At 39.0% G+C, this 23301-nt stretch overlaps 2 protein-coding genes across 4 annotated transcripts in view; one reads left to right on the forward strand and one right to left on the reverse strand.

Moving 5' to 3' along the window:
• MTMR7 (myotubularin related protein 7) overlaps positions 1-3007 on the forward strand; it is a 52855-nt gene extending 49848 nt beyond the window's left edge. For both annotated transcript variants that reach the window (XM_069789225.1, XM_069789234.1), the window contains one exon: positions 230-3007. In XM_069789225.1, the coding sequence (XP_069645326.1) occupies positions 230-589 (360 nt within the window). In that variant the 3' untranslated portion in view covers positions 590-3007. The remainder of the gene's footprint in view (positions 1-229) is intronic.
• On the reverse strand, positions 193-23260 carry VPS37A (VPS37A subunit of ESCRT-I). Of its 2 annotated transcripts, none has more exons than XM_069789255.1 (12): positions 22994-23260; positions 18957-19031; positions 17981-18095; positions 16976-17076; positions 15812-16028; positions 14680-14750; positions 12350-12477; positions 12204-12262; positions 12044-12112; positions 9918-10061; positions 9101-9181; positions 193-686 (listed from the first exon to the last, which is right to left on the reverse strand). In XM_069789255.1, exons 1-11 carry the CDS (start codon positions 23119-23121, stop codon positions 9101-9103), a joined length of 1188 nt encoding a protein of 395 aa, XP_069645356.1. In that variant the 5' UTR covers positions 23122-23260; the 3' UTR covers positions 193-686. The 2 variants fall into 2 exon arrangements, with proteins under 2 accessions (XP_069645356.1, XP_069645348.1); XM_069789247.1 differs by lacking the exon at positions 193-686 and adding an exon at positions 1999-8867 and having other exon boundaries at positions 22994-23259.
• Positions 23261-23301: the final 41 nt, after the last annotated feature.

The following is a 23301-nucleotide window of genomic DNA, read 5'->3' on the forward strand; positions in this document are numbered from 1 at the left end:
ACTCAGAAGGAATTGTAACTCAGAAGGATGCTGCAATTCCGCATTGGTTAGTGATAAACTGTGCACTTCTCATACTCCATAAATGCTAATAGGCAGTTTTAAAGGGTGCCAGTTGGGTTGGGCTCTGAACCTAGTTTCTTTCTTTTTTTTTTTTAAAGGCAAAGACACTTAAGAGGATTACTGGGCCCTAAATGTGTCCTTATAATATACACTGTTTCCTTTATTTCAGAGATTGGCGAATCTTCAGAAATCGCAATTAAATGATAATAAAGTCAAGAGTAAGCCACAAGACCGAAGCAAACAGTTAGGGCTTTCTACTTCCAACAACAGCTTAGCTAACACTCCCCAGGAGTATAGCAACGATCTGAAATCATTCCCATCCCGGAGCCCTTCACAAGGGGATGAAGAAGATTCAGCCCTGATTTTGACACAGGACAACCTGAAAAGCTCTGATCCCGACCTCTCAGCTAACAGTGATCAGGAGTCTGGTGTGGAGGACTTAAGCTGTAGATCCCCAAGTGGGGGTGGCTGCTTGCCTAGCGAAGACAGTGGCAAGGATTCAGATGAGGCTGTATTTCTGGCAGTCTGAAATACCTTCACAACAGCAAGGATCCAGATGAAGTTGAGTCTGTCACAGTCTGGAATCACAACTTTTCATCAGATGAAGAACGGGAGTGGTTTGTGGCCTAAAGAAATAATCCAAAGAACGGGAACTGTGCAATTGTGTAGGAAAAGATCTAAGCAGAACAAGCCATTATTAGTTTTAAGACATAATGCTAAAGAAAGGTAATATGTGCTGTTATATTTAGTTAAGCCAATGTTGTGTTTGTTTTAACTTTATCAATGCTGTACATTATTCCTTACATTGTACATTTCCATAATTATTTATTGTACAAAATAATAGTTCTTCTCCAAAGACATGAAATTCCAAAGTACTCTCTTAGTCATAGGGACAAGGCTGAAGATTCATTAGTGTTAGCTTTACTGGTGAATCAGTCAAAACTTATTTTTGTAGAGCTTTTGCTTCAGACTTACTGTGTATATTCTTCACTTTTTTTTTCATGGGAGGTGTTAAATTTTGAATTCCAACAATTATTTTGCATATTCTCCTACTAGAATCCTTTACAGCAAAGTAAAGCTAACAAATGGACATGCTTGCTTAGGGGACAAATGAAGCTTTGATCCTGCAAAAATATCCTTTAGTAAGGAGCTGCTGCTGCTGCACGTGAATGCATCCCATTGTACTCAACTCTCAACCAGTGTTGAAAGTTCAGTAGTTTCTGTGAGCAAAACTTCAAGGAATGTAACAATACTTACACAGCCTTTATGGTAAACCATCCCTTTGTAATGAAAGGTACATTAGGCAGTATACTCTAGCCTCTATGTTTTGTTCTCCAGTTTGATTGTTTATACCTTACCCTTGTTCCAAACTGCCTACGTAAGATATAAAGGTAAAATTTTAAAGGTAATAAACCCCCAAATTCTCCAGCCTATTTTGATTCCTACTTGAAAATGTTTTATTTGAGTGGGAGTGAGGTACATATACAGTAGAGAGAACAGGGAATCCAAAACCACTTATAAAAATCATTTATGAAAGTATCACTCCAAATTCAGAATTAAAGGAACATTATGCCCATAAAGGAACTGTTATAAAGAGTATTTCTTCTGAATTTTATTTCAAAATAGGCCAACCACAACCAAGGGTGGTTTTTTTTTATCCTCGCACAAAATTTCCCTTTAGTATTTGCCAACCTGAACAGAGCATGGCAATGCTAACTTAAGAAAAAGACTGATTCACCACAACAGAAAGTTTGATCGTCTGGTTTAAGAATTTTCATAGTTTTTAAGAGCAGGAGTAATAGCTTTCATAATCATAGGCACAGAAGTAAACCACTGAAAAATGTTTTAAATTTGGGATGTTTTGAAGCTCACTAAAAAGGCTTCCATATCAGGAGATAATTCTTCCAAGTTTGGGGGGGGGGGGGGGGGGGGTGTTGGGTTTTGGTTTTTTTGTTAATTAAAGCAAGCAGTTTAGCTGCTCTTACCTGCTTGGAGACAATGTGGTACTGAACTCCAGTAAAGCAAAGCGGTAGTAATGTAAGTAAGTTTACTTTGACTGCATTTCATACTACTCCTTCAAATACAGACTTACGGGCAGAATTAAATTATATAAATATACCTCAATTTAGAAGCTTTAGATTTATTATTCAGTCTGCTTTTATGGAACAGCTTGTCATTCTGTTCTATGAACTTACATTATTAAAAATGAGTAGGTAAACTTCAGTATTATTAATATCCTCTTAAGGAAGCTGCTGTCTTTGAACAAATAATTCAGTTCCTAACAGCAAGATTTATCTTAATATTATACTGGAAAGGCCAGATCCTCAATTTGATAGATCACTGTAGCTCAACTGAAATAAATACAGCTATATTTATACTCTGTTGAGAATCTAGCCTTCTGTTTTTTAATCTTTATGCATTTTTAATAAATGAAAGCCCTGATTTTAATTGCACTTTTAAAAATGTTTCGTATTTTGAACATAGCCTGTAAAATTTATGGTATTAAAGGAGATTTTCAATGGGTTTTCTCAAACTAAAGAACCATGCTGCGAAGTCAGCAATGAAAATAAAACACACAAATATTCTGCCTAAAAAAGAGTTTGAAAATGGGCAATATTATTGCACATCTTTAAAATGTAAAATTGCGTATGATGGTACTGTGTCCTATTAGACACGTCTAGAAATAAACGCAGAACAGCAATATATGCAAATTCAAAGCACTGTCTTCATGTCGCTTATGCAACTCCTTGTAACTAGCTTTACAACTAAAATATTAAGATATTAACATTTTATATTAAGCCTTTACTTAGCAGCCCTCTATGATGTGTCCTTCCGTCCTTGGAATTTTGCATTAGCTACTACTGTTTTCATTGCAATGTATGTATTTGTGGCATTATTAGCCTGCTGAGAAACACTTTTAAATAAACACTTAGGTCATTTAGTGTTACATTATTTCACACCAGTGAATGAAAGGAAGGCTTGCTTTCCCACTTTGTGTAATATAGCTCTTCATTTACTCAAGAGTCACTTTGTCACTGAGATCAAGGGATTTTTGTATCTATCATCTTCCCTACTTTGACACCTGAATCCAGTAGTTTAAGCTGTGGAGGAATCTACAACTGATAACTAAGAAAACTGAGGCTCCTGCCAATTGAGTTAATTGTATGGGAGCATGTTACACCCCTGTTTGTTTTTTTTTTAAGCGAATGCGAAACAAAAAGGATGAGAAAATCACCCTATGAACTATACCGATTTCTCATAGCCTTGTGGACATCCCCCCTCAGTTGCAAATCCTTGCAAATTTGGCATAAGCCCACTGTAATTTGAAATAGGACACAAACTGCTGGAAAGAAAGGATTAGAAGAGCATTATAGATTTGTGTGTAATTTTAGCCTCACTAGGTTCAGGCTGTTCTTTAGTATGAAAATGTGCATCTAAAGGACACTGAAGGCAATGAGATCAAACAGCTGAAGTTTTCTCTATGAAAGATCACCATCTAAAGAACAGAAAGGAAACATATTCACTAGCTGCTTTTATTGGTAGCTCTACACAAGACATAGACAAAGGTGGTAAACTGGTAATGGATTCTGAAAAGCTGAGAAATAAAATTAAAAAGTCAAGAGGGTACAACTCAGATACCAGGATATCATTAAAAGTAAGGAGAGATAAAGAAAAAAAATAAGTAAAAGGAGGGAGACAGGGAAGGAAAGCTCTTTGTAAAATTACCAGTAAGGCAGGGAACTACATTCTTTGAAGTTAGGGGCAAGCCAGAGCACCAGTTTACAGAGGATGAAAGATGTTTGATGACACAAACTAGTAACATTTAAAACCCAGCAACAAGGAGGTAGCCTTTGCAATGAAGATAAGCATTTTGTCACTGTTGATCAGCTAACTTGATGCTTTTATGTGGACACTGCCCTGATCTGCACACAGAGCCCTCAAGTTTATCACAAACATCATAGTCAAGGAAATGGGCTGCTTCTGCACGTAGGCTGAAGGTTGAGTGCAGCTTTTTGGTTGGCTGGTCACCCTTACACACTGTAGTGCAGAGATAGGTAAACACCACAGTGACTCAAAAATCCTCCAGGGACAGGTAAGTCACTGACAATTCATTTGGAAAGGGAGGAACATGTGGTGGGGCAAGCTAAAAGCAGGTCTACTTATCACAGTAATAAGACTAGTGAAAAATCTGCAAAAGATCTAGGGCCAAGTGTACAGCAAACCCCAAATTCAGAAAGGCCAGAAACATTGCCAGAGAGTGGGGTGATGAGAAGTAAAATAAACATTCACCTTTACTTATTTAAATTGCCAGTAGAGCACCTGGAGCCAGCAGATCAAATGATGTTAAATCTTAAAATATTAAGTTTAGTGGTCTTTTAATATAAATCATTCTGGGAAGAAGCTAATGAAACCTTATAGGTCCACCAGAATCATTGTGACTGAATTCAGGCAAGGACTCATTTTTATGTCTGCTGGTTGCCGAGGTTATTCAGATTAATTTATTCTGTTTCCGAAGACTGAAGAACTTCATGCTAAAGTATTCCCTTATTATTGATACACAAGCTTTCTTTGTAGCTTATTACTACATATAAATTTTATCTCTACAGGTGTCTGACCCAAACAAGGCATTTACGACAGCAGTAGCCGGAGATGCAGTATGGGTTTTCAAAGCCCATTTTAGTGAAGGTGGCTCCAAGAACTACTGCTGTTGAAAGGGTTAAACAGGAAAAGCTCAAATCACTACACACATAGATTAAAAGTTTGTCCTTGAGTAGCTTACTGCATGCGTTTCCAACACAATTCTGTATCCACCCAAAAAGTCCTGCAATGCCCAACTCTATCAGCAAGTTAGACAATTACAAGATATATTAAAAATCCCCAAGCCTTTATTTATAGGTTTAACATACTACGTATTTACTGTTCAGAATAATGTCCACAATAAGGCTGTGATAACTGACTTAACTTTGTTGTCAGAGTTTTAATTCAGTTTTACCTGAAGGTCTCTTAAATCTCTCTTTTAGAAAGACTTATCCTAGTCTTAGAAGGGAGTAGTGAGAACTTGGACAGAAACAAGACTAAAAGATTTCTAGCTTCCACATTTGTTCAAAGTCCGAAGTGGCAAAGCTGCAGGAATACGTACAGAGCAAACAACAGAACTATAGTAGATCATTAGATACTGCTTAGAACTAACTTTATTTTAGTCTCATGCTTGTAGTGGCGGCTAGCATAGCTGTACGTACCTAATAATTCCTGTCTTTCAGATAGGTTAGCATGTCAAATACACTGTGAAATCTAGGAAAACTTTCTTCTATAAGCCCCAGCAGAACGTACCATTAACACCAGCTGTATACAAGATCACCCTAAAATGAAACCTACTTGATTTCAGACTTAAATTTTAAAATTTCTCTGGTCTGCAATAGCATCGGTTACAATTGCTATATGTAGAGTTCAGTTCTGGATTTAAGTAATCACTTGACTTAGGGAGAACAAGAGGCCTAAACTCAGCTACAGAAAACATTCTGCAGTAAGATCAGGTATTAAAATTAGGAAAAACCCACACTCAATTAGCAGTTACAATACAGAATGTACCCTTACCCTCACCCCAAACTACTGCAACACCAGAGACAAGCCACCTCCTTACTCTTGTACTTCTTACTCAATTATTTCACTTTTCCACTTGGCAGAACACCTCAGCATGACATAGTGCAAGGCTCTCCAGAAACAAGTCACTGTATGTAACCTATTATTCCAGTTTGCTTCACTTGTTCACTTGACACATTTCAAAAGATTTTAGAATACGCATCTAACAGCAGCTGCCATTCCCCTACACTTCACAGGAATTGTTTAAAGCTAGGTTTACACCTACACGCCACGTTTTGGCAAAATAAGGTAAGGAATGCACTTAACAGTGACCTAGCATGCTAGAATCCAAAAAACCTAATTCTGACAGTGTGTTATCAGTGTTCTACTAAGTCTTCTGGTAAATGTATGAAGACTACCTATAAGGAAAAATGTTCCCATTGGCAAACCCAGTGTAGGACTGAAAGGAAAGAAAAAAACCCAAACCCCAAACCAGCAGCAGGTTGGCTTGTCCTTTAAAGGCCAGAAACAGACTGGCCATTCCTGCATGTGAAAGGATACCTGTAGCTAATGCAGTACGTAACTGTTGAATACAGAGACTTCTTCTGTGCTTCTTTTCTAGAAGATGGGTTTGTGACTGCAGAAGGGGCTAAAAAATAGGGGAAAAAAATCCTAAGAATAGGAACAATGATATGAGAGAACAGAATGGGAGAAAAGGGAAGACCTTAAACTTTCATATCCCTGAACAAGAAACACTGTACTAAGAACTTGCACTGAACAGTGACATTTTCTCCTAGACCTTCCTCCACTACCATCAGAAGGACTCTGTGGAGAAGTCCTGAATTTGTAAATTTGCTCACAAAAGTAACGTAAGAGGAAAAGCTGAAGTGTTGAGAACTTGTACTAGTTTGGGAAGCAAGTCCCCTGAAGGTGACCTGACTAGAGAGTTCAGTTACAGTAGAGCACCATAATATACCACATAACATTCAAAAGGAGGAGGCAGATGAGGACAGAAGTCTGTCACTCCATGCCATTATAAAATGTGTAAAGAAGATACAAGCCCAACTCAGGAAAAGCACCAGATGTTTGCTCATCTGTTCCCTTCTCTGCTTACAAGGAAGACACAACAAAAAATCAGCCCTGTACAGAATTGTCTGTCTAATCTTTAAGATTGCTAGCTAGCTACTCAGAAAAAGATCCAAAATGACTTGGACACTCAGCACAAAAATAGATGGGAGTTTGCCAAGAAGGTAACACCGATGACTTAAATCTAACTCTTCTCCAGAGCTGCAGAAATCACGCTACTTGGAGACCCAAGTCCAGAATCACTTGGAAACCTACATGATCTCATTTTTAATTAGGGCTTTAGTTAGCACATCAGCAGAAGTGCTATGTCCATATACAAACAGTACTGTATCAATAAAAATGTTATTTGGAAGAAGATACTCTAAAATTATTGCTTAACCATGGCACTTACAACCTGTTTATATTTTCAGGCACCTAAGTATCTTCTTTGATTTGGACCATAGTTCTGTTTTCTTGGAAAATCTCATCTCAGAATTCAGACCAGCTTTACAAAGAAAAATCCCATCAAATACCAGGGTGAATAGTTTTCTCACCCTGAAAGGCAGTAGCTCAAGACAGACAACCACAGTGCTGTAAAGTATGACAGGGCTGAAACTAAAGCCCCATGTGAAGATTCACTAGCCTGTGGAACAGACTTCTTGCACTTACTTGATTTTCATAACTCCAAATGTACTCACTTTTCTGCAATTTAGAAGAAATACCTTATTGCATTTCCCTAGAATTTCACAATACAGAAAAGTACTTGTTTGGACTGGCATGCTTTAGTTTGAGACTTGTATCTGTGATGTTCTGTGACCCTGTCTAGGTAACACAGAGGCAGTGTCTTGGCTAAGAGGTTTATCTCTAGACTGCTTCCTGACAAGAAAGAAGCAGGATTCCTGATACATTACTTAATCAGTGCTTTATCGTATTTATTTCTCAGAACTGTACAATTCCTTCTGTTCTTCTGGAACTTCACTGTCTCCATGAAAACTTAATGCACTGACAAGGTTAAGAAAAAGAATGTGTCTTTTTGTAAGAGCAAGATAGAACATACATGTGTGTATTTAGGGGTTATATTTTTCTCCTATAGAATACTGCAGTTGGTCCTATCCATTCTCACCAGATATACCCCCATCCTAAAAGAACTCTGCTCACCAGAGGCAAGGGCAGAATTAAGTCTCACTTCCAAATTCCGTCACCGGCCTTAACATAACACACTACGCAACTCCAGCCAAATTAGTTTCTTTGTTCCTTAAAATTAGGAAAAAATAACTGCTACTTCACAGTAGCAATGAACTTCAGAACTAGATTCTCCAAAGTGCTGTTGAGTTCCTCACATGATGAACATATTCATATTGCATAAGCAGAACTGGGAGGTGACCTGATTATTTTTCCTTTAACTAAAAACAAATATGAAAATGAAATTATTAGATGAAAAATGTGTTTAATTACAGTGGTAGGTACCAAGCCACTCCTGAAATCAAGTGCATCAGTGCTACTGAGCAACAGAGCAAATCTACACAGACATCATTTATTCTATTTTGATTCCATTATAATTTGTTCCAACACATCCTTTGCTTAATCCAAATATACTTACCCAGAACACAATACAGGCTATACTTAGTTTTGTATTATTACTTAAAAGTAAAAAACTTGTTCTTAAACATTTTGGCTTCAAGAAAGGACAGCTTGTGAATCCACTGACAATCTCAAATTATGAACTTCTTCAGTTTCCAAAGTCCTATCACCACCTATCTCAAACTCTTCCACAGATCAAGCCAAATCTATGTTTAAAGTTCAAAATACAAAATATATGAATTATGTTTTTATAAAAATGTAAAAAGCTAGTCAAAATTACATGTTTAGGTATTTAATCTCTGAAGAATGGAGTATAGCAGCAGGAACTCAAATATCATAAGAACTATCAACAATAAATACAAGAAATTAGTGCAAAGATTGCAATAGAAGGATTCTTGACTACAGTGAGAATATAAAGAGACATTCTAATTTGTACAAAAACCATCCCAACTTTGTATACAATCTCTTCTATAAATACAACCATATAAGATGAAATGCTTATTTGCAAATAATAGTTATTAAAAAGTGTGCTTTATTGGGTTTTTCACTCTTTCTCTTGGCAGGTGTAGTTTGCAGGAAGTCTGTAAAGACAAATTTCCATAATTAGATATTTTAACTCTTCCAGAAGTTATGTTTCAAATACAACTAACAACAGATGCAGTACATACTTGATTTCCACAGAAAGCATTACTAGAACACTAAGCATCGTAACAAATCCATTTACAGTTAGCAATTTCTAAGTGTGTGATGAGGTAAACTGGGGGAAAAAAAGAAAAAAACCGAGTTCACTACAAACATTAAAACAGCAGTTTACCTATAGCGGAATATGAAATTGGCTGTGCATTGCTATTGCCTGTTGAAGTTTTTCCTCTTTGGCTCGTCTACAGTGGCAGAGCTACAAAACAAGACATAGGAAGAGTGAATTCTGAAAGAAATTTTTTATAATGCATACTACAGTTTCTCTTTAATGATTTAACTACTTTGCAGGCTCTTTAAAAAAGGAAAGCCCTGTGAACCACCTCCCTTCCAAGCTTCAGGCTGCACAACTGCCTATATTGATAACATTATTCCATCCACAACTGCTTAGAAGAGAAAAGAATTGTCTCTTATGTTATGAAATGCATTTATTAGGCATCTTTAAAGAAAGGTATACTACCTGGTAAGTTGCTTTTGTCACAGCATGAGCAAGAACAGTGGTTTTTGAACCTCAGTTACTTATTTGGTGATACCCATCAACAGAATAATTAGTTTAAGAAGTTTAATAAATTAAACATTAAGGTTGCTTAATATAACATGTCATTCTACGTTGGCTTACCAAATTTAAGATTGTCCATGTGGCCATCTTCCCTATATCTATACAGCATACAGAAGAAAGTGACACAAAAATATCCACAACACCACATGACTAGGGTCTAATGCAGGTGACTTTTGCACTCTCACCTTAAAAATATGTGCCTTCAGAATGCAGATTATATTCTAAATAGACTGAAGCCACTTAGGGATATATTTTGCTTCTGTGGGAGCTTCCTAAGCATTGTTCTGTATCACAGGACTGCTTAAACTCTAAGTCTTAAATTTATTCACTATGTGTTGTATATCTCTCAGATTAAAATGATTATTATATTACATACCGTTCTCTTTTCCATGAAACTACTAAGAAAGTCATCTATTTCTGTTTTGCCTTCCAAGAAGTCTTCTGCAATAGTGTCAGATTCCTCTTCAGCTTCATGTGCAGCTACTTTAAGTCTGGCTTGCAGAGCACTTGGACTGCAACTCTAAGAAAATAGAAACTCCTATGTAATGTTAAACTGTCCATCAAAACCTACATTTCCAAGAAAGATAAATGACTATATAAATGTGGAATATGTGAATAGAGCATTATTATTACATAAAAGCCTAAGTGACCAGATGAAGCTTCATCTCCAAGAAACAGCACAGCTTGTTAAACCAGAAAGGATTCTATGTGAGGAAAGCATTGCCAGTACAGGTCTTGATTCACAACCATTCTCACAAATGTATAAAGCTTTTGAACTTTCACTCTACATTGTAGAAAGCGTTCAGTTTGGAAATCTGACAGGTTTTTGAGTGCATGATTTCCAAGTAGAACTAGCATTCCAAGTGTCTTCAATAAATCGGATCTACTTTTGAAACTCAGTAGTGAGCCTGGGAAGTATAAAAAGGTAAAAAAAGCACTTACTGTTCAGCATTTAAATACCCCTGAAATGACTGTGGAGAGGAAGACAGGAAAGGAAGAAGCACCTACTCAAGAAGTAGATGGGCTGCTAATCTAAACCAGTATCCTCATCCTTCTGTTCTTATAAACTTCAAACCTTATTTCTGTTTATTGCATATAATTTCATTATTTTTCCTCTAATATGTTTGGGCAGTTAATCAGAACATGATTCACATCTTCAGTAGGAGTCTGTACAGAGCCAGAACTGCAAAATTAACATATTTATAGATTTTAGATGCTCGGACTACCCTTCACCTACCCCATGAAAAATATTTTACTTATGTACTGTAAAAATGTGATGTAATCATAAATTTCCTGTTAAATTAATTTGGTGAAAAATAAGGAGAGTTTGCTCTAATAAAAGATGACTAAAATTCACCCACAGTACGGACTTGTCTGGAACTCTGAAGGAGAGGTAACAGGAGATACCCAGTAGTGCACAGTGAACATCAATACATGAAGATACAGCATTATGTGGAAAACAGCACAAAAATCCAGCTGCAACTCCCCAACTCTCAGCCTCCTAACCATTATTAAATCGAATCAGCAAATCTAACTTAGAAAAAAGAAAAGGTAATATAGCAGTAGGGTATTATGTCCTGTTCTTAAGTGGCTTCTTACAGAAATATAAAATTTCTCAATGCCAACTACCTCCGCCCACTTCAAAGCCAACTTACATCACACAGAAAGGAAGCATTAGGAGTCAGTCTATTCTGCTTTTCAAGTAAGGAAACATTTAATTCATTTAGATCACCTATGAAAAAAATCAGTTTGCTGTCACGTAACTTTTGCTTGTTATTTTGTACTTTGTTACTTTTTGGGCATTTTGAAATTCAGGTACTATGCATACTATTCTAATGGACTGTTGTATTCTCAGGTGACAAGTCTTGCAAATAATGAAGATTTCAGTACAGAAATTGGCTCATGAGAAGTTACATCTTCTAATGCACATACTGGTAATTAGACTAAAAAAATTACTCTCCTTCCACAAACTGCTTTCTGAAGTAATGACTCTACCCTATGGGCACTTTAAAATGTGCAGTTTGACAGCACATGTAACATGTTGCCCAAAAGAAGCGTACCCAGTGAATCACAGAATGTAAGTTCCTAAACCAATGGTTTTAATCATTTTCATCTGTTTTTACAAGCTTATTTTGTTAAATGGGTACCATTAATTAAACAAGCCTTCTTTAAAAATCATTCTGTTCTTAAAACTGGTTTGACCCAGGATTGTGCTTAAGAACAGCTCTAAATGCTTATCATGCTCCTTTCTTCCAACTTTGCTTCTATTGTAGTGTTAAAAAAAACCAAAACCAACCCAAAAAAACACTAGTGCAATCGTAACACTGGTTTGCTTTCAAACTGTTTGGTACTTCATCTCATTTTATTTCACACTTGATGTGAATCTATTTCATATAAAATTAGAGTTTAACCAGAAGAATATTCTTTATGGATAAAGATACAAATCAAAACTTCAGTTTTATTGAAGTATTCTTAAAGGATAACATGACATAGAGATTATACCTCACTAAGTTCATGCTGTCTTTGCATCTTTTTTTCAAAGGCTGCTTTCATCTGTGTGAGCTGCTCATACTGGAAGGAAGAAGAAAAAGAACGTTTTCCCCCTGATAAAAGCAGAATATTACAACTACTATTTCTGAAAAAGGTTTTATTGTTCACTTACTTTATCCAATACCGTCTGTCTTTTTGCCTCGAGACTAGGCTCCAGCAACAAGTTTTTTTCTGTAAAACAAAGTCACTATTACTACTTTTTTTAAAGGATTCAGTTCGCAGAACACAGCCACAGATGCTAATGTTTTGACATCTTACTTGCCAGCTCTTCAATGCTTTTCACTAACTCATCTCTATCAGTAAGGACTTGCTTCAGCTGTGGCAGAGTCACAAACTGCTCCAGTAACACTTCCTCTTGCTCGTTCATACTGGTCAGCTGCGATATACTATATTCAAACAGAAAGAAAGCAGATTTAAAGCTAACAGCAAACATTATGTGTAGAGTTACTCATTTCTGCCAGAAGTCAAAAGTTTGAGGCATTTATTGGGACTTTAAAGATACATGACACTTGACCACAACTTATTTTTTCCCTTTCTCCTGGACTGTGGGCTCTACTATCTGCAGCAGTGAGCTTAAAAAGCAGCGAGTTAAAAAATACCTCTCATTTCAAGCCTTACTTCCTATAAAGTGTTTTTTAATGCTACTGTAGTGGGTTGACCTTGGCCAGCTACCACATTCCCCCCAGCTCCTCTCTCAGTCCCTCTCCTCAGCAGAATATGGGGGAAAAGCTTGTGGGTCGAGACAAAGACACTTACCAATTACGATCACAGGCAAAACACACTCAACTTGGGAAAAATTAATTTATTGCCAATTATAATAAGAGTTGGATGGTGAGACAGACAAAAACTAAAACACCTCACCCCCTCTCTCCCCAGGCTCAACTTCACTCCTTCATTCCCAACTCCTCTACCTCGCCCTGCCCCAAGCAGTGCGGGGAGGGGGGGAACTGCAGATGTTGCAGCCTGTAACAGTTTGTCTCTGCTGCTCCTTCCTCCTCACACTTTTTCCCTGCTCCAGCATGGGTCCCTCTCCACACACTGCAGTTCCCGGCAGGAAAGACTGCTCTAGTGTGAGCTCTCTATGGCTGCAGTTTCCTTCAGGGCATATCCGCCAGCTCCAGTGTGGGGTTCTGCATGTATTGTAGTGTGGGTATCTGCTCCAGCCTAGTCATCTCCATGGGCTACAGGGAAGTACCTGTTCTACTGTGGTCTCTTCCAAAACTTCCACGGGCTGCAGATGGCACTTGTACTGCCCTGGCACTTGTAGCACCTCCCCCCACTTCTTCTCTGACCTTGGTGTTCGCAGGATTCTCACACTTTTGCACCCCTCCTCTCAACCCTCACTGCTTCTGCAGCATTTGCTCTTTTTAAAATGCGTTTTCATAGAGGCACCACCTGCTTCACTGAGTGACTCAGCTGTCCTGTAGTGGGTTTGCTGCCAAGCTGGCTGTGCCTGGCATGGGGGCAGCACTGGCCCCTTCTCACAAAGGCCACCCATGCAGCCCCCCAGCTACCAAAACCTTGCCACCTACACACAATAGAGCTACTCAGAACAGCGGCAATACCATTTGTGATTTAACTCAACTACCACCAGAAGAATCATGGAATTTTAATCTAGTCTTTTTGGAAGGACCAAACTTTATTAGAATGTTTTGTTTAAACACACAAAACACAATTTCTGCTACATAATAAGGATGCTGCTAGAACTTACAGCTGATTTAGCTAAATCAAACAGGCTCTTAAGAAAGGTGTCAAGGGAAACACCCCTGCCCCCCCCCCAGAAGTCCTTCTTGCCAAAGGACTTTTCCTTTCTGAAAGGAGAGAGTTTTCAATCACTAAACTATGACACCACCATAAAGAGGTGAGATCAGAAAGAAACCAATCTCCTAAAACCTTTTCAGAATTAATAGCTAATTTGTAATCTATTCAATCCCAACTGATCTAGGAGGCTGTCTCATTAGATCTGAGCAAATTGCGAGGAACAATAACTAATACTTTTTTTTAATTGTGACAAGATGATTTTGATGAAAATATTTACGTAATATGTGTACATATTTACATGTGGAAGCACTGGGACAGCTAGTACATTTACCACCTGGATTTATCTAACCCAACACCCCTACACATGCTGAACTGCTCACAACGTAGTCTATTGTTTACCCTGCGCTACAGTCCTTTCGAATTTAAGAGAATGTAATTCGTGAACCAGTCTCAAGTCCACTTCCCTGTCCACTTTCCTCCCTCAAAAGTTACACTTATTATATTAGTAGAAATTAAGTCCCTGGCAAAGCCCCAGAAGACAGCAGAACACTAGTAGTTAGGAAAAGTAAAAATAAATGTTCTTTTTCCTGCTGTTGAATCCTAAAATATTGTTCCTGCTGAGAAAACCCTAAACAAGCAGCACATTTGAATACAAGGCTGGCTTACTTTCTGACTGTACAATTTTGGTAAGTGGTCGTTCTCCTATTTATAATTTCCACAAAGACCTTTCAGTGATATATACAGACTTTAGACAAAAATCAGATACAGACCAGCAGTAATTGCCTTTTAATGACTATGGAAAGTTTTGCTACCTTCTGAAAATTTACCTGAGTTCTGAGAGTTCTGGAAAAGTATCAGGAACATCAGGCATCTTGTAAGTAAATCCATTCTGGCCAACCTAAACAGAAGTTTGGAAATGCTTAGCAGATTTTTTGAAGAGCAATTTCTTGATATTTAATCTGATTAATCCAAAACTGGAGATGAGTATTTGCCAGCAACAAGAAAAGTAGGAAAAGCAGTAAGAAGCAGTAGGACTAGTCTCCAAACAGAAGATGTCTCAACTCAGCCATGGCAACAAAATACTTGGGGATGTTTGGGGTGGCATGTCATAGAACATGAGTCAATTTTGGAGGAAAATAATTCTGTCTTGCCATGTCCTCCATTTGACAACAGTTGGATGACCCAGGAAACACACAGGAAGAGTATGACTCAGGGAAGTGAGAGCAGAGAAAGAGAATGACATTTGATCTTTTTCATGTGGTTTTCAAAGCTATATCTCTTAGGAAAAAAGTCTTTGACAAGGAAAAAAAAGTCTGTCTTCATAGAATGTAGAAATTTTAAATTCTACAAAGCTAGAAAAGTGTCTTCCAAAGTTAAGAAAGCTTTTGTTTCTAAAGACAAGATTTGATTAAAGACTAAACATTTAGATATAAAGTTTTTGGAGGACATTAAAAAAAAGTCCTTCCAGAGTGCATCAGTGAGAGGGAGTTTGTGAGTACACACATACAAGATCTGTGAAGAGAAGCTATTTTAAGCATGAAAACAAGAAGTAAATACTCTACACATAAAGGCTTGAGACTGCACGTCGTTCTCACCTGATAGGCTCTGGGCAGGAAATCCCGTATAGAGAAAAGGATCTAATTTTCTATGGCTGGAGAAACAATCACAGCTGCACTATGGGGGAGTGCAGCTCCAAAAAATGGGTATTCAAAGATATTTAGCATAACACTAGTTTCTCTGAAACTCAGAAAGACAAACTTGTTGCTCTGACTTCAAGTTTGTTCTAAAAAACTTTTCATCAAAGCCAGAATGACAGTTTCATTTTCCTAGCTCCAGCAAAACAATGAAGTGCAGTCGCTCAGACTGTTCCCTTGAGTTTTGCGGCAATGCCCAGTGTGCCCTTGAGGGAACTTATACCCAGTGTCTGATAGCTTAAGCAGCAAAACTCAGTGCACAGACCTGAAGCACTGCTTCTGCTGTCGGAACAGGTAGTGGCAGATCAGCAATAAAGCCGTAAGAGGGAGCAGCAGGCTTGTCTGTAGTGTAGCTTGAAGAAACTGATTCAGCAACAGGCACGGCTGCCATTGTTCTATTTGTTTCTTGAGGTGGGTATGGAGGAAGAAATGGAAACCCCTGAGGAGCATAAGGAGGCATTCCAGCTGGTTTGTTGAAAAGGCTAAAAACAAACAAACAAAAAAACACAACCATGAGCAACCAACTGCTTACAGCACATTTCTTATCATTTGAATTATAATTACTAGACCACATACAAGACATAAGATTGAATTTTTAAATGACCATAAACTTTGCATTTTCTGTTCTCAGTTACTTCCAACATAGTAAGTCTACTTTATGTCTTATACTGCAACATAATATACAACTCCATTAAATCATATTCTTGTAGAGCAGCCAAATACACACTTACACTCTTAATTATAAGAAAACTACTTCTCAAAAATTTATGAGTGTAAATTTAAATTGTTTCCATTGAGAAGTCCTGAGAAATGCATCTGTGTCATATGTTAGACCTTATTTACAGTATAGCATTTAACAGCTTGAGCAACACACCCATAATTACTTCTAAATAACATGATTTTTTTAAAAATTCACAACTGCGGCTGCATCTAAACTCAGTATCATTGCCAGCCACGAGAACCATACTTGCACTGATAAAGCTGTAATGTCTCAGACCACTTTTGCATATTTAATACAATTATTTAAATTGCACAATTTCTGCTGCACAGCTGTGCAACAGAAGCTGCCTGTAAGCCCGGAAGGTTATGAACAGAATATGAAGAAACACAACTGCTCAGATCACGATCTACAGCAAATTAAAGATTTCATCTGATAATGTAAACATTTATTCTTTTTCAAGAAAACGGAAGCACATAAAGTTACATCAGCATGTTGATACAGTAACTCCAATGAAATCTAGTGTTTCTTCTCAATACAATCATGCCATTAAGTTTGCACATGAAATTGTGCAAGGGCAGGGAATCTATGCCTCCCAATACATCCACTACATTATTCCCATTCCTGCCCTCCTAATATTTGGTTTCATCTTTTTTTTAAAAATGTAAGTTAATACACATGGTTCCATTCACCATGTTTATAGATACTTACTATGGAAATGATGTTGAGCTAGAAGCCAGAACTGGAGGATTCTTCCAAAACTCGTCCAGTAAACTTTGAATAATTTTTCCAAGATCCGAGTGCATTGTAAACTGGTAATACCAAAAAACCAAAACCCAATGCAGAAGAAAAATTATGCTTGGATTCCAACAGTTCCAAAATGTGCTGAACTTGACTGTTTATTATACCCCCACGGCAGTGCCAGGAGCCATTTCAGAGACATATCAGCTAATGGAAACTGTGTATATGTAAGCTCCAAATAAAGTGATAAAGCCACCCAGAACCGAATAGAAACTAAAGGTCTTTTGTATATTCCATTATCAATGGAGAATTAATCAAGTACAACATTTCTGATGAACAACCGAAAAACCCCACCTTAGTTACCAAGTTACATTTGGGAACACAGAGAAAGAGGAAATCAAGATTTGAGACAAAAAGCATTAATTGCATTCTGAAAAAGTCATAACCTCCCTCCCACCCCACCAAAAAATACCACATCCTTGTTGGCAGAGAAAAGGGGGGAAAAAAAAAAGGAAAACAAAAAAAGGACAACAACAAAAAAAGAAGAGCATATTAAAATCCTAAATATTAGGGATAAAACCTTGACATCTTTCTATTAGGATTAGGGTAGAAAGACCTACGTTGCAAAAGAGTCTTAAAGCATCCTTCTCCCTTATATGGAATACACAGTAGAGAAACAAGAACTGTGCTATTGGTACTAACAAGAAAAGTAATAGGAATTTTCTAAGCCATCATAACTTAAAATAATTTCAGATATATGCAATACTCAACTCAGTAATGGTAGCATTAAAAGAATAAATAGTAGTATACTGAACACTACTGAATTTTTGCTTTCAGAGCCCTCAAAATACAGTTTGAGAGGGACTAGGATCTGTACTAGTCTTTTTTACCAGAAGTATTAGCAATAATCTAGTGTGACATGTATTAAAATTGCTATTAATAGTAGATATATGTGAAGCTACAAAATATGCATACATTACTTATTAATGGGCCGGTCACATATACTCCCTGCTTGTCCATCAAATGATGTCTCACAGGTGGGAAAACACTGATGACTGGTTTTTCCTGAGGAAACTGAGGTGGAAGCAAGCTGCAAATACAAGAATAATCATTACTATAGCTACCACCCATGATAAAGTTTGCATAAGAAGGCTTCTTATGCAAAGAAAAAATACTATTAATTACATAAACTTACTTTTCTACAAGAAGAGTTATGGAGAAATACAGAATGATGAAGCACACAAAAGGATTATTCAGTTACAAAATTGGAAGTCAGACAGATTAGAATATCAGACTTCCACGGAACTGAAGGGAGCATTTAGTGGGCAAAATTGTAGAGTAACAATGAAGCAATTATGTCCAAGGACAAAGAAAAAGCTGTAGCATAATGAGAGTATCTTCTAATAGAAGTGTTATTACTACAAAGATAATGCAGTGTAACCTGCAAGAGTATCAGGCAAGTTTATCAGGCTAAAGTAATAAAAAAACGTGTGAATAGAATACCATCAATATTTGCCAGAGCAAAAGCACCCCCCAAAGTAAATTCACAGGAAATGTTACAATAAATCACTTAAGTTATCCAGAAGCTTCACTGGGGCAAGAGTTACAAGTTACAGCAGATTAGTAAATGACTAATTAAGTTTATTTGCAGTTGTAGGGGATTCAAAGTCATCAGAAACCCTCAAGTGTTTTCTCCTACTTACCTTCAACTAAAAACATGGAGATATCTTAGGAGCTGAGCACAGCAAAATATAGTTTTGCTTTCAGCTGAGCATCTGTATCTTGTACAGAACTAGTTTCACTCATGGCACTAAAACTACTAATGCAAATCCAGGTTATAGTTCCTGAAATTAGTTATGAGATGGGACCCATTTATGTTCTATTACTACTTTTTTTTGAGGAAAAAAAATTAATTTTCAAGATGTGCATAGAGGTATCTCACTCTACTTACATGTTAATATTAATTGTCAAGTTGTTTACAGTGAATGGCAGCCGATATTCCACATCTTTCTGAATTTCTGCAATGCTGTCAAAGAAGAAATTGTTAGCATCCAATTCATGGTCAATATAACAGCCTGAAGTCTAAAAAAAAGGCATGACCTCAGACCTTTCTATTTAGTTTAGTTCTGAAATGTCTTGTAAGAATAAAATTGAAAATGCTGGAATAAGTTAATATGCTTTAGAATGCTACATTGAATATTAAGATTAAAGCAAAAAATAGTAGATTCAGCTTTTAAAACTCATACATGATCACAAGCAATGGAAATACAGCAGGAGAAATTGTGCTACTCACTGATCTGACAACAATCTCAGCTTATTTTTCTCCACTTACTGGCTTAATTTAAGACATCACATCAGTGATTTTTTTTTTATATACTGAATTTTATCTGATAAAACATTTACTTTGCCAAGGCATCACACTTGGTTCACAACTAAGTATTACTCTGTAACACTGCCTACAGATCAATATTTAGAACATACATTACACTAGACCTTCTTCCTTGATAGATTAGCTTACTATTTAATAGTAGTTTTTTCCACATGGAGCAAGTTCTGTGTACTTGCACAGATATTTTCAAGAATTATCTGGAGAAGAGCTACTTGCAAGAATATAAAGCTCTGTAATCCAGTGACACTCAAGACACAGACCCCCCTGAAAGCACCAGCTGAAGAAACATGCATCTTATGAAATCTGGTAAGACCAAATCCAAATTTGCTTCTCCTCTAACAGATAAGTTACTGAGAAAAATCTTTAAAACAGCTGCATTAATAGGAAGTTGATTTCACTACTCAAAGCACTCTACAATTTGAATGTACTGCAAGGCTGTCTTGAAAGGTGGCATCTCAAAGAATGTGGAAGAGGAGGAGGAGTAGAAGACTTGGCTCAGAAGCAGAATTTCTGGATAATACGAACATGCATAAGCTGGGACTCGGAGAGAAAGGAGGGCAGAAAAATAACTTCATCTTATAATGCCTCAATCAAAACAAACTTAAAAAGCAGACTGATTCTTCTTCCACGTATTTTTGCTGCCTGCACCTGGTTAATAATACTCTTCTCCCTCATCTCTCTAAGGTTCCCTTATAAAGGGAGGGAACACGGCTCCAAGTGGGAATAATGGCAGCTGCGTGTTCCCAGAAAGCCTCTTTGCACCCAGCTTCAGAAATGCCCCTCCATCCACTGCCAGGTACACTCCATACAATTACTTCCTCAAAAAAACCCAAACATATTACCTGCAAATTTATGTTAAGTGTACTGCTAGGAGTGTTTCACATCCCTCCAAAACATTATCTGCACACAGAATTTAAAACGCCAGTTTTCAGAGCTTCGGGAATAAATGGAGTAAGACACAAACCTAGCTATGCACCTTGCTTTCCACAGCCCAGCTTTATTCCTCTTACAGACAACTCAGTATCTGCTCTTTCCCTGCGAAATCACATGCTGTTTGAAGACACTATCAGTTATCTTCAGCACAGGAGAATCAGAGTTTAGGGCTCTACTGTGATACACCACACACCAAAATCACCACCTCCTCATTCTTAACTGCAGGATTCTCACTGGAATGTCACACACGTTCCTGCCCTGTAATCATGTCACGCATTTTAATAGCCTGCTACAAAATCCTTTTGAGAAGGGTATATAATTATGGTCCACTCATGTGCACAACCTATAGGAACTCGGGAGGAAGAGGAGAACAGGGAGAGAGAAACGAGAAATCCAGAATCTCATTTTGCTGTTCAAACTGTTACAAGCTCCTTTAAGCAAAACCTTGAACTGATAAACTTGGCTGTCCCTTCCCCAAATGGGAATGGCTACACTGGAAAAATGACACATTCTTAACTTTGGCTAGAACAACAGCAAATGTAAGAAAACTGTTTTTTAAACACAAAAACTTGATTTCAAGCTCCTAAACTGTGAGGGATCCTGAAAAGGAAGAGTAGCTACTTTAATGAAATTAAGATCACATATACCTGGGCTTTTACGGCCTAAGACAACACAAACCAAACTTACTTAACTTCAGTAACTACACCATGCCAAGAATTGTATTTTGAGCATTTCAGTGAGAAGCAGCTGGGATACACATAAATGAATGCCAAAATATACTTATCAGACAAAACAAACACTAGAATGACATTTATTTATTCATTGCTTAGGAAACAATGCTGTTGCAATGCTTAGTGCATATTCCCATCCTATAGATCTGTGCTGCTATGGAGTCCATAAGAAAGCACATCAGTCCCACCCAAAAACACTTTGCACTTTTGAAAACTTGCACAATACACACACCTACAAGCACTGAATCTGAGGCACTGTTACTCAGATTTATTCAGTAATAAATATCTCTTAGGAAAACTGTACACTTTGCCAGAATTTACTCCTTCCTTGCCTAATTTTGGGGTTTTTTTTTTTACACCTATCGTCAAGAGAGGTCAGGTAGGCTAGTTTACGTGGCTGTAAAGTTACATTTGAGCAGCTGCCGTCTCCCTACCCCTCATCTCCATTCCTGGCTGCAGGGTCCATTCCCTCTCTGCCTATGCTTGAACTGGTGCCTCTACAAACAGGTAGTAAACCAGTCCAGCAAGCTGACTTTGAGAAAAATTGATCACCTGTTTTGAGGACTTAACTTGGGGTGAGCTCATCTCCCTGGTAGAGAAAAAAAGTATAGTAATAAAAGGCTAAGTAAGGCCAGTCCAACAAAAACTTCCACTTAGGTAAGCTGCTGCGTACCCACAGACACAGCTCCCTAGAAAATTGAACTGCCTTTCAAAAATATTTGTGAAATTGGCTTTGAACAGGTTTAAGTTTAAGCAAGCAACAATACTTAGCAATACTGTCATACTTATGTTTCCTGTGTGGCAATTCAAAATACTAGGATAGTGATCTGCAATTATTAAACTTGGAAATACAGTAAGTATCTCTTCCGCTCCTAGTCTCAGCCTGACATAACAGAAAACATTCTCCTTTCTTCTTCTGGATTGTTTTGGAGGCATCTACTGTTCGACTTCAACAGACATCCTAGGAAACATGATGAATGCTTACGCGTTCACTGAAAATATAACTTGAAATACATGGAGTGTGGATCTCCTTTTAGAAGATGAACACTTTTAAAAGACTAAAATGTAGGCAAAACTGATCAGCATAGCGACAAGCTGAAGTGTCTCAGGATAGAGGAAGGTGTTCTGCTGTAAAAAGTGTGGCTGTTGAACAGGGAAGAAACACCTGCCTCTGCTGAGCATCTAAATAAAACAAGTTACTAAGGAACAGTCGGTTATTAGCAAGCTAGCACTGTACATCAGAAAAGTAGTTTGTAGAGAGAGTAGGGCTGCTATGCCACTGCCGATGCGAGCACTGCGACGCATAGCTCCTTTATACTGTATGTTTTACCCCGAACTTTTAAAGAACTACCTACGCGCCTACAGCCAGTTTCCAGAAAGAGGGCTGTATTCCAACTCAGGCAATCCGTACCTCTTTGCACACTTAAAAAAACCCCATTAAATAACGCAGCTGTCTTTCCGGTCAAGCGGCCGGGGTTAAGTGGGCACCACGATCTGCGCCCGATCCCCCGGCCGAGCCACACCGACAACCCCCCCAGCCAGCGGGGACGGCAAATCATGCTTTCGGTTTCCCACTGCTTTCCGTTTCCCGCGTTTCTCCCCGACGTGGGCCCGCGGCACGCCGCCCCCCGGCCGCCCCCGAAACATCGCGGGGTTTGCCCGGCCCGGGCTACGGCGGCGGCGGCGGCGGCCCGGCTTCCTGTTTACCCGCCCCGCCGGCGGCGCGCACGGCCGAGGGCCGGCGGGACCCAGCCGGGCCTCGCCGGGAGGGGACGGGGCGAAATCACGTCCCTGGGTGTCCGTGAGGCGGGCGGGGACGCGGCACCCTCCCGAGGCGCGGCCTCACGCGGGCCCCGAGCGGCGCCGGGTCGGGCGACACAGGCCGCCGCCCCCCCCCCCGCCGCCTCCCCCGGCCGGCCGGTCGCGGCCACTCACGAGGCGTGGGCGCCGCGCAGGGACTCGATCTGCCGCTGCTTCTGCTGCTGGAGGCTGGTGAGAGCGGGCAGCGGCGCGGCGGGCGAGGAGGACCCGCCGCCCTTGGCGAGGGGGAACAGCCAGTTCATCCTCCCCGCGGCAGCCCCCGGGCGGGCGCGGGGGCACCGGCGGCACCGCAGCCCGGCCTCCCTGCCTCGCGCATGCGCGCGGCGGCGGCGGCGGCGGCACCGCCGCCCCGGAGCCCGCCGGCGGCGCCACGCCCTCCGCGGCGGCACGCACGGCGCGTCACCGCCGCGCGCCCGGGCGGG

This window comes from Haliaeetus albicilla, chromosome 1 (genome assembly GCF_947461875.1).
Source record: "Haliaeetus albicilla chromosome 1, bHalAlb1.1, whole genome shotgun sequence".
In the NCBI taxonomy this organism is placed as follows: domain Eukaryota; kingdom Metazoa; phylum Chordata; class Aves; order Accipitriformes; family Accipitridae; genus Haliaeetus; species Haliaeetus albicilla.

Bases quoted from the DNA above. Each gene is read 5' to 3' on its own strand.
- VPS37A (XM_069789255.1), bottom strand. From the start codon at position 23,121: ATGAACTGGCTGTTCCCCCTCGCCAAGGGCGGCGGGTCCTCCTCGCCC. The intron at 18,096-18,956 runs GTAAGTAGAGTG...TTGTATTTGCAG, and splicing joins TTGACAATTAATATTAACAT to CTTGCTTCCACCTCAGTTTC. The intron at 9,182-9,917 runs GTATGTAATATA...CTTGTTTTGTAG, and splicing joins GTTTCATGGAAAAGAGAACG to CTCTGCCACTGTAGACGAGC.